The sequence below is a fragment of the Atta colombica genome, unplaced genomic scaffold (genome assembly GCF_001594045.1).
Source record: "Atta colombica isolate Treedump-2 unplaced genomic scaffold, Acol1.0 scaffold150, whole genome shotgun sequence".
Taxonomy (NCBI): Eukaryota; Metazoa; Arthropoda; class Insecta; order Hymenoptera; family Formicidae; genus Atta; species Atta colombica.
Window position 1 is genome coordinate 871,101 of NW_017259240.1, and position 10,548 is coordinate 881,648.

The 10,548-nt window shown below is 29.1% G+C and overlaps 1 protein-coding gene across 1 annotated transcript in view; it reads left to right on the forward strand.

Annotated features, from left to right (window-relative positions):
• Positions 1–10,548, forward strand: part of LOC108685317 (otoferlin-like) — a 28,899-nt gene that overhangs the window by 2,099 nt on the left and 16,252 nt on the right. The window contains exons 3-11 of the mRNA XM_018190046.1: positions 411–564; positions 676–844; positions 1,049–1,238; positions 2,136–2,338; positions 4,336–4,650; positions 5,643–5,975; positions 6,855–6,971; positions 8,428–8,562; positions 8,833–9,005. Coding sequence (XP_018045535.1) covers positions 411–564; positions 676–844; positions 1,049–1,238; positions 2,136–2,338; positions 4,336–4,650; positions 5,643–5,975; positions 6,855–6,971; positions 8,428–8,562; positions 8,833–9,005 — 1,789 coding nt within the window. The remainder of the gene's footprint in view (positions 1–410; positions 565–675; positions 845–1,048; positions 1,239–2,135; positions 2,339–4,335; positions 4,651–5,642; positions 5,976–6,854; positions 6,972–8,427; positions 8,563–8,832; positions 9,006–10,548) is intronic.

Sequence of the window (10,548 nt, forward strand, 5' to 3'; positions counted from 1 at the left end):
AGTACATTTATATTTGTTAATAAAAAATATTTTTTTCTATTCTTTATATGTATATTGTATAAATGTTACTCAAACTAAGCTTTTGTCAATAAGAAACTAAGTACACATATATCGTATACGTACACACGTATACGATTATTTGTCAATAAAGAATATATTTTTTGACTTTATGACTTGTATGCGTAGGAATATCAACACATTTTCGCACATTTCTTCAATTACTTATACAAAATTATCAATGATTTCGACCCTCCAATTACCTTAATTATCTGAAAAGTATTTCTGTTTACAAATAAAAATGAAGAAATATCTTAGATATCAGAGAAACGCTTCAGAAATTAAGAATACGTTCGACTTATCAAAGCATCGAAGAAGCACTTTCAAGTTGTATGTATTGCTTTTGTGTGTAGATCGTCAATACTATCATAAGTGGGCTGTGTTGACAGATCCAAAGGATCTGACGGCGGGTCCAAAGGGTTACGTAAAGTGCAACATCACAGTGAACGTCAAGGATGAGAAAGTTAAGGTGCATCCAGAAATATTAGATGAAGACGATATCGAAGGGTAATTTCTCCTAAAAAAAGATAAATTTCTGACCATCGACATATCCGTAATTTACACCGAGTGGCTTATCAGAATTTCCATTGTTTGCTTGAATTTCGCGCTTGAACATAGGAACCTCCTGCTTCCTATCGGTGGTGAGAAACTGCCGTTCAGGCAACGTGCTCGATACGTTTTCATTGTTTATCGCGCCGACGGTTTACCCGACATGAGCAGCTTGTGCAGAAAAACCGATTTCGAGAACATTAATCCCTACGTGCAAATATCATTCGCTGGAATGAAGGTATGAAAGAGTTCATTGTAGGACTCTTATTTTCACGCGGAGAGAAAATTTCAAAAACGTCTTTAATTTTTACGGGAATAAATATATAACATTAGGTGTTTAATGCATAAACTTTGCTACTACCGAGAGACGAGAAGTATTTATTTAGAGAAAACACGGACTTACACGGCCGAACCAAACGATTACAGGTTGTAGTGTTTTCAGGGAACAACGAGTGAAGCATGGCAAACCTACTGTCCGAAATTCTACGAGGCCATAATTTTCAAGGAGATGTTCCCCGTTCTTTGCCATCGTGTGAGAATCACTATAAAACACCGTATCGACAGTTGCCGGACTTGCACCGTAGCAGTACATATCCTGGATACGACAAAGATCTCGAATTCCGGAGAGTATGGTGAGATCATCAAATGATTCTCTTTCGTTGTCAGGAATAAAAAATAGCGTAATTTGTTTCCGGAAAGTAAAGTAAATTAAAATTGGAATAAATAAATATATTTACACAGGTACACTGAGAAAAAAAATTTGTGGTATTTGTGACTAATGGTTACATGTTATCATAATTATGATTATTACTTCTTTAATGTTAGTAATAATAACTTATGTATAACTTTTATGTATAAGTACGTAGAGCTTTCAATCAATAAATATACATATCGAGTTGGCACCGAAAATAGTTGAATTAAATACAGTTAAATTATTGTAGTTGCAAACTACTTTTTTGTAATAATAACTGTAATTTATAGTCACTTTCAATGCCAACCGAATGTAATTTGTTGATAGAACTGTACTATACATATGTAGTTCTATCAATATTATAACAGCAGTATCTTAACATTATAACAGCAAAAATTATGATAATTATAACAAGTTAAGCTTTTCATTTTTATACTTATTTCTGTTATAATAATTGTATTTATATTCCTAGAAAGATATGTAGTTTAAAAAATACTTAATTAACATTAAAAAAAAGACAATTAAATTGTAACCACTTTTTTCTTTCATTGTGTCTTTATCTCCCAATATCTGCAATATCTTTACTCCAAATACGATAAATTGTTTACGATATAGTTTACGATATATTTTAAATATTTTTATATTACGATAAGGTCTGATAAAAAGATAAATATTTACACAAATAAATTTCCAAGTATAAAGTTCGAGATCAATCCTTATTATTGTCATTTAAACGCACGCTTACTAATATGTACAAAGTTCAAGTAAATGTTAGAAAGTAATAAAGAAAGAGTGCGACGTGAAAAATTGCAAAAGGTAGCATTTGTCCTGCCAACAGGATTCCTGCCGACTTACGGGCCGTCTTTCATCCACTTTTATGGATCCGGCTCCGTGGAAAAGAACGGCTGCTCGGGCAAATGCTTGACGGCAATGCCTTTGTATCGTGGAAGGGTGCTTCTGTCGCTGAAAACTGAAATGGATGACCCAGAATCATCTTCCGGAATCGGAGTTGAAACCATTCCAGCATTTCCCATTATTGAAGTGATTAGATTTGTTGTTATGCTTCACTTTTGCGACAATTTATTTTATTTATAGTTAAAATTTAATATATTTTTCTTATAAAAAATTGGTTTTCCGCAACAATGACTTTTATAATCCTACAAAAATTTCTAACATTAAATTAATTTATTTTGCTATATTCTTAACCCTCAGTACTCTCTATACCCACAAAGGATTAACGTAACTCCCCCGATTTTCAGACGTTTTTTCCGATCACTTTTCACTTATTGCAAAATATCTTTTGTGCTATTTTAAACTTTCTAACTAAAAAAATTTTCTTTTTCTCAGTCTTCAAACAATGTAAAAAAAAATAGTAAAAAGGTAAAATCGATGCACTACAATCTGAAATACAAGCAAAAGAAAACAAATACACATGGGTTACAAATACCCGGATGTGGGTAGATAGAGATTTTTTTGAGATGTGGGTACTGAAGATTAACAAATATAGTAAAACAATGCCTAAAATATTTTTGAAATCTAATTTATTCTAATAGATTCTAATAAATCGTTTCTTTTTAATTAAAAACAAAAAATTTATGCTTTGGTCGAATAAAATGTAAAAATTTATATGGAATTAAAAAAATTACAAATACTGAAATAAAATAAAATAATTCCTTAGAATTATTTGTAATAAAAGAATTATGAAAACTTATATTTAAAAAATGTAGAAAAGCTTATGGTTGACTGAGGAATATCTTTTGGTCGGAGTACTATACGACGTGTGTTTGATCGACCGCTCTAGATTTGGATCGAAATTAATCAGCTTTGAATTGAGTCTGGGAAACGCGGGAAATCGGCAATTCTCGCACAGTCAGTGCATAGAAATTAATAACAACCAATCAGGTGCTCTATAAATTTTTATTCTTGCCCATTGCCCATCACATTATTGCGTCCGAAAAATATTTTAACACTAAATGTGACTGTAAATGGAAATGGAAGTGAGAATTTAGGGGAGACAATTTGTTTCAAATACCTAGTATATTTCTTTCATCTACCGCAAATCTAGCAATGCAGTCGCCATCGATTGCGATTTCTACAGGGTGGTTCCCGATAAGAGAGATAAATTTTCGGGTGGAAGAGACGACTGTTTTAAGGTACAAAATTTATGTTGCGCAACTTACTACTTTTCCTCTATCTGCAACGGCATCTCTACGGATTTGTCGCTGTTGGTTACAGTCACTCTGTATTTGTCTCATGTGAATTACGTTTTTAACGTCAACGCAAGATGGAAGCAGAAAGTCACATTTAGCATTGAGACGTGCGATAAAGAATATTCTTTTATTCGTTTACTTTTGCCTTCAGCAGAAATCGAATTGAAAAAGCGAACGAACTTCGAGAGTCAATCAACCCCGCGAAGGACCGGCACCTTGGACAGCAAATATAATTATGTACCTTTGGGATCCAGAAAGCCTTGTTTATATGTGAAATCTTGGTGGCCAAATTTGGAATGGAGAATGAATAACAACAATAATCTTCGTTACATTTCTAATTTTTTGGTATATTGCAATTAGGTGTTATTAAAAATGCGTAAATTTTTAATTGGAATAGATTTAAAATATTATTTTGAAATTAGATTATAAAACTTATGATGAATTATTATGTTATTAAAATTTTATTTTAAAACTAAACTACATAATAGAATTATAGCATATTAATTTTTTAAATATTAATTTCAATATAATTAATAAAATTATAATTATTTTATTAAAATTTATTTCAATAAATTCATTTTTTAATAAATTGATTTTAATTTTATTAATTTTATTAAAGTTAATTTTAATAAAATTAATACACACTCTAATTAATTATTATTAAATCCTTATTATTGTTATTACTTATTTTAGTTCAATATTTGCTAAAATCACTTAAAATATAATTTTAAGTAAATTTTCAAACATCTTAACGTATTGGAATTATTTAACGCCAAATACAGTTTGTGTGAATTAAGAAAATTATAAATCATTTTAATCTGATTTTAGGAAACAAAATTAGAGAAACTGGAGGCTCTTATAGTTGTTGAGAATCCTATAGCTTTCGAAGCTTACAATGAAACGATTCGCACATTAAAAGCTCATTGTGTGCGATATTTAGACGCGTTGGACACTAGTAAATATGAATCCAAAGGAGGAACCACTAAACTCGATCGTCATCGTATAAGTTTATGCCGTAAAAATGTCGAAGATGTACTTACAAGGATTAAGATCAATGGTGAACTTCCTAATAACAATTACATGAGAATTGCGATGATTCATGCGTATTATTATTTCAAAAAATTGAGGAATCTATGCGATGATGTAAGTTAACAACGTAGCTCCTACAAGAAAATATAAAGTTAAAAGAGAAATGACGCAAATCTTATTTCTTAATCTTTTGTGGGCCAGATTTGAGATCTTGTCTCCTCTTTTTTTTTTAAATAAATTGCTCGCTTAGTTTCTTTGAAGCTTGACCTATGAATAATTTAATAATTTATTCGTGTCTGAGTGTCAAAAATAAAAAATTCAGAACACTTAATACACTTAGTACGGTGGATAGAAAAAAAGATAATTAACACAAAGCTCGATTTGAAAATGTTTAGTAATATCAAGTTTTCACTTTATTTTAAACTTTCGGTGATAAATATTGATTTCCAAATTGACAATCAAATTCTGATTATGAACCTTATAATACTCTAAATCCTTCTTTATGGAGATTACACAATCGGCGGACAATATTTTTTCATTAATTAGTGTATATTTTATTGTAAAATTAATAATTATTAAATGTTTATTAAATATTTATTATATATTATTTATTCATTTCAAATAAAGAAAATATTTATTATTATAAACATTTATATGGTGTTTATTTAATAATATTTATGTCACATCAATAATTTATTTGTAATAATGATCTAAAAAGAAATTTATTTAACATTTATTTAATATTAATTTAATATTTGTGTTACATTTATAATTCATTTGCAGTATTTGAAGAAATATATATATATATATATGCATATTAATCCTATATAAAAGTTTGTAGTTATCATATCTATATTATCATTACGATGTTTTTGTCTGTACATTATTGTTTAGCTATTTACGCAAAGTTTTATATTTAATAACATTTATTTTTTACATGCACTTAAAAAAATTTTGATAGTAATTAAAGTGCTATTGTAAAATCATATACTGGTAATGGATAACTATTATGACAAATCGATATGTTAAAGATTTCTTCTAGATATTTTATCTTTAAATCAATTTCAATCTTACATGATAGATCATTTGATATATTGTTCAATCAGCCTCAACATAGTCTTCCGGATGTTTTTGTCTGGATGATCGCTGGCTCGAAACGAGTCGCTTACTCGCGTCTGTCAGCCGAGCAGATCGTCTACTCTGAGGAAGCGACTAAAATGGGCGAGAAATGCGGTCGGCGAATCAATCTGTTCCCCAGGAATCCGGACGACGAAAGCGAGCCTGTCGAATACAGCGCCTGCAAAATCGAGGCATTTTTGTGGCTCGGCAACGCGAGGTACGCCGCTGCGTGTTGGAGTGCAATTCCGCCGGGATACGAGATCGATCACGGCAGAAATGTCGACACGTTCCCGAAGTACATCGAGTACAATCAGTTCTCGGTAAGAGACGAGTGAAAAGATAGCGACAGGGCATTACGATGCACGAAATGCACAAATTGATCGCGAGCGTTACGTTTGATTTCAAGAGAAATCAGATTGACACGTCTCGACAGACATTAAGGATGTTTTTGCCTATATCAGCTAAAAATATCAGTAAAAAGAGCCAACATCAATAAAAAATTTTTATCATAAATATATTGCCTCGAAATCAATTAAAAAAGACAAAACAACAAGTAATTCGGCTTATAATTTGCAGCGAAATAAAAAAATAAACTACGTTTTGCTATATAAATAATAAATAATTTTTAAGTAATAAATGTAAGTGAATTTAAATAAACTTTGCACGATTTATTAGAAGTTTATTAGTATATAAAAGAATTTGATTTAATTCATAATGCTACAGCTTGCAAATAAATACAAAACGTGATTTTATATTATATAAGAATTAAAACAAATAAAGAAATTAAATAAATTTTAACCAATAAGAGAACAGTCTTCAAATTTTATATAATATTCAGATAGTAGAATAATGTATAAAATTTTTATATTATTGCTAATGTTCTCGAGATATGACACATATTGTTCAATTTTTAACTTTAGAAATATCAACGTTTCTCACTTATTAAAAGAAAATGAAGGGAATAAATTATTATAAAAATAAAAAACCAAACATTAATGAAAGACATAATTATTGAAAAATAAAGAATTTTATCATCATACTTTTTACAAAAAAATGTGATATAAATCTAGAAAATAAAAATGACTGAAAATGATGACTGTTCATGTTATTTCTAATTTAAATTGTAAATTGAAACGCGTGTAAAAATGATATACCATGAGATACTGCTACCTGAAAAAGATATATTGTGATCGTTACAGACGTTTCAGTTGAGAGCTCACATATTCCAAGGTCACTTTGACCCCGGAATGGATGCTTCCGGCTTGTTGGATTTGTACATACAAGTCGTGTTTCAAGGATACACGGCTTCCACACGGGTGAGTTACGTTCAACATTTTAACGGAACGTGCAAATTTCATTTTCCCAGTTTTTTTAAATCGTTAAAATATGAAATTTCGAGCGAGATATAACTCATCCGCCGAGTATCGTGGCATTCTATGTCATCGTAGTGATCATAGGAATACACACTATGCATGCATACACGGTCAGGATGCCGTGAAATTTCTGCGGTGTGTATTCCTATGACATTTCACTTGAAACGCGCGAGAGTAACGACCGATGTAATACGAGCGTGATTAATGTTGCACGCGCAACATTTCGTTCCGTTCGTTCGCTATATATGAGAGTGACAAATATTAAAATTTACTGTTTGTTGCGACTGTATTTGCTACTTAAAAGCGTAGTAATACCGCTTGATTTGAAACCAATTCGTTCCATATTAACGAGATAATGCATGACTGACGAGTTTCAAATTGGTATCAGCAACATCATTTATCATCGTTACCCTGATATTATGTGATTAATAAGATCTAATTGATGATTAATTAAGCTGCAATAGACTGTTTAAAAATATTCAAGTTCAATATTTATTCTGTCAATGTAACTGATGATAATTAATAGGGAAGAAACCTTTTTTTTAGATTATTTTAAATTATTCACTATTTTTAAGATTTTTATGCTTATTAGCATCAATCTTGTCATGCATTAATATTGTCTATTGAATTGCTCAATTTAATATGCGATATTACTACTATTAATAATTGCGCCATTTCAAGACTAAACAAGATTTGGCACGCGATTTCCTGAATTGGATATCTATATGATTTCATACCGACAACTATTGAAGAATTAATATTTAATCAAAAATAGAATTATTTTTCTTAATTGAATTACTTTTTAAATATTTGCTCCACTTTTATTAAATTATGATTACATTAGATTAAATTAGATATATTAAGTTTCAAATTTTTCTAATTAAATAAAATAAAACTAATTTTTAGTTTTAATTTTAAATTAAAATTTTCAAAAAGCCAACTTGTAAAAATTCTTTATCGATTCCAGTTAACAATTCCTTATTATTGTGTTCTTTTAAAGCTTTTTATCGTTTATTTTTTATATAGTTTATTTTAAAATACAATGTAGATACCGTTGCTATGCAAAACTATATTGAAAGTTGCAATTACATTATTTGTTCAATTATGTTTGTGTTGACCTTTCATATTTTTGCATTAAGATTTTTATTATATTGTAGATGTTAAGATTTCTAACTGATCTCTAAAATACGGTAGTGTTTTCAAAATATTATACAATGATTATATGTGACATTTGATAAAGAATATATAATTAGATCGAAACTATTTTAAATAATAAAGAACATTTTCAAGAAAGATGTTTGCATTTATTTAGTAAAACTTAAATTTAATTTTAACCTACGTTAAATTTAATTTTATACTTATGTCTTTTGTAATTTTTATAAATATATAATTTTTCCAGATGATAAGACAAAGTTTAGATCCATTTTGGGACCAGACATTAATTTTTCCTCCAATTATTTTGCATGGCAGTAAGGAATATACAAAATTTCTACCACCTGAAGTCGTCTTGCAGATTTTTCAGCATGATTTATGCGTAAGTAAAGCAATAGACTTGTCAAATTTCTTGATAATATTATCACAAAACGAGAAAGGAAATGTGTAAAAATAAGATAAAGTAAAAATAAGATAAAAATTCATCCAAAAAAAGAATACAAATACAAAATAAAAATATTGAAAATATTGTTGTTTATAAAGAGATATAATCATTTTTGATGTTTTGAAGTAAAAATGAAAAAAAAAAAGATTTTCGAAGTTATTCAATCGAACTTAAAAGTTATATTTTTTGTGTATTGAAAAAATACAGAGCACGAGGGAATTCTGTGGCAAGTGTATCGCGGTGCCATTAGTGAAACTCACCACGGAAACTTACTCACCGCCCGATTTTCCACCGAAATTAGAGTGGTACAAATTCCAACCGCAGAAAGATTGCACCGGTTCAGTTCTCGCCGCTTTCGAGTTGATAGAAGTGAGTTATCGATTTTTCTTCTCAGGACAAATATTAACACGATGTTTCAACAGTGTCATCTCATTATTTTCATATAATACATTCTATTTAATGATCAATATTTTTATTTTTTAATATCAGAAAACTACTGTAAAACTCTATACAAAATGAGTATGTAGGAACCAATAACTTCCCATTTCTTTTTTTACTAATTAATAATTGATTAATTTGACAAAACATGTCAATTTTATTTTTCAAGAGAAATATATAATTGTAATAAATTCAACTCTTGTGCTGCTTTAGCCTTTTTATTAAGATTACTCCTTCAAAGATCTTAAAAATTTTAACTTACCCTAAAAAATATCAGATAAAAATCAACCTAAAATCAGCCAGAAAAGCTATCAGTTAAAATATTTGGCTGTCCTAAAACCAACTGCAAAGAGATAAAAAACAAATAATTTGGCTTATAATGTTTGCGTTTAGCAGAAAAAGCAGTTTTGCAACTGTTGTAAAATTCTTTATGATTGAATTTACTCTTCCTTTAGTTCCTCACTAGACCTAAATGTATAAACGAAACATATTAAAGAATTTTCTTCTTAAAATTTTTTTCTTTGGAAAGATACTTGAAAATTAAAATTTATTTACATAAATTTGCCAAAACGAGTGTCTCATACAATCCGATTTACATCAAAAACTAATGCTGGATAAATGGATAACGCCAGAAATGTTTCAAAATATCTGTAACTCGGATAAGAAGCTTTATTATTCTATGAAGGCTAATGGAAAATAACTTGAATATTTAGGTAAACTCTGCAAATTTTCTATTTTACATATCTAAAACTTCCAAATGCGATTTTTTTTTTTTTAATATTGTATTAAGAGAAGACTAAGCTAAATTTTAAAGAAAGTTAAGATATTTTTAAAAATACGCCCCTTGATTCTTATTGCCATTTAACATTTTTGAAGTGGTAGTTATCCTAATTAAAGGAATAAAGTAGTATAATTAAAACACAACTGCTTTAGCCATAGATATAAAGTACTTTTCAAAGATGTTATGCTGTTTGTGGCGTTGTGTTATCTTCATCTGTCTTGATTCATCGTTAATTGCCGTTTCGTAAATAGTTCACTTCATCAGTGCGGGAAGCAACTTAACTGCAAACCGCAAACCACAAACCGCTTAGATTCTTTACAGAAAATACCCGTAGAAGCCTCAAAAGTATTAAAGCACTCTTAGTTTACTGAATTTTCTTAAAAAAAAGTGATAATAAAATCCAAAGGAAATGATAAAACACTGTTATAAAAATAAAATATTATTTTTCAATAAAACTATTTTTTAATTTTTATCTTTTGTTGGATGTAGAAAGTTTATGTCAATTTATAGACTTTATATTTTTGGCTAAAGCTGTATATTCCCTTTAAAAACAAAATGAACATATTTCGATATATTTCGCACAAATTGCTCGATTATAAAAAAACGGGATGAAAACAGGATTTACCTCGTGTATGTACGTGTTGGATAATACATTGAGTTCTACGATGACCCTTCTTCAAAATTTAAAATTATATATATATATA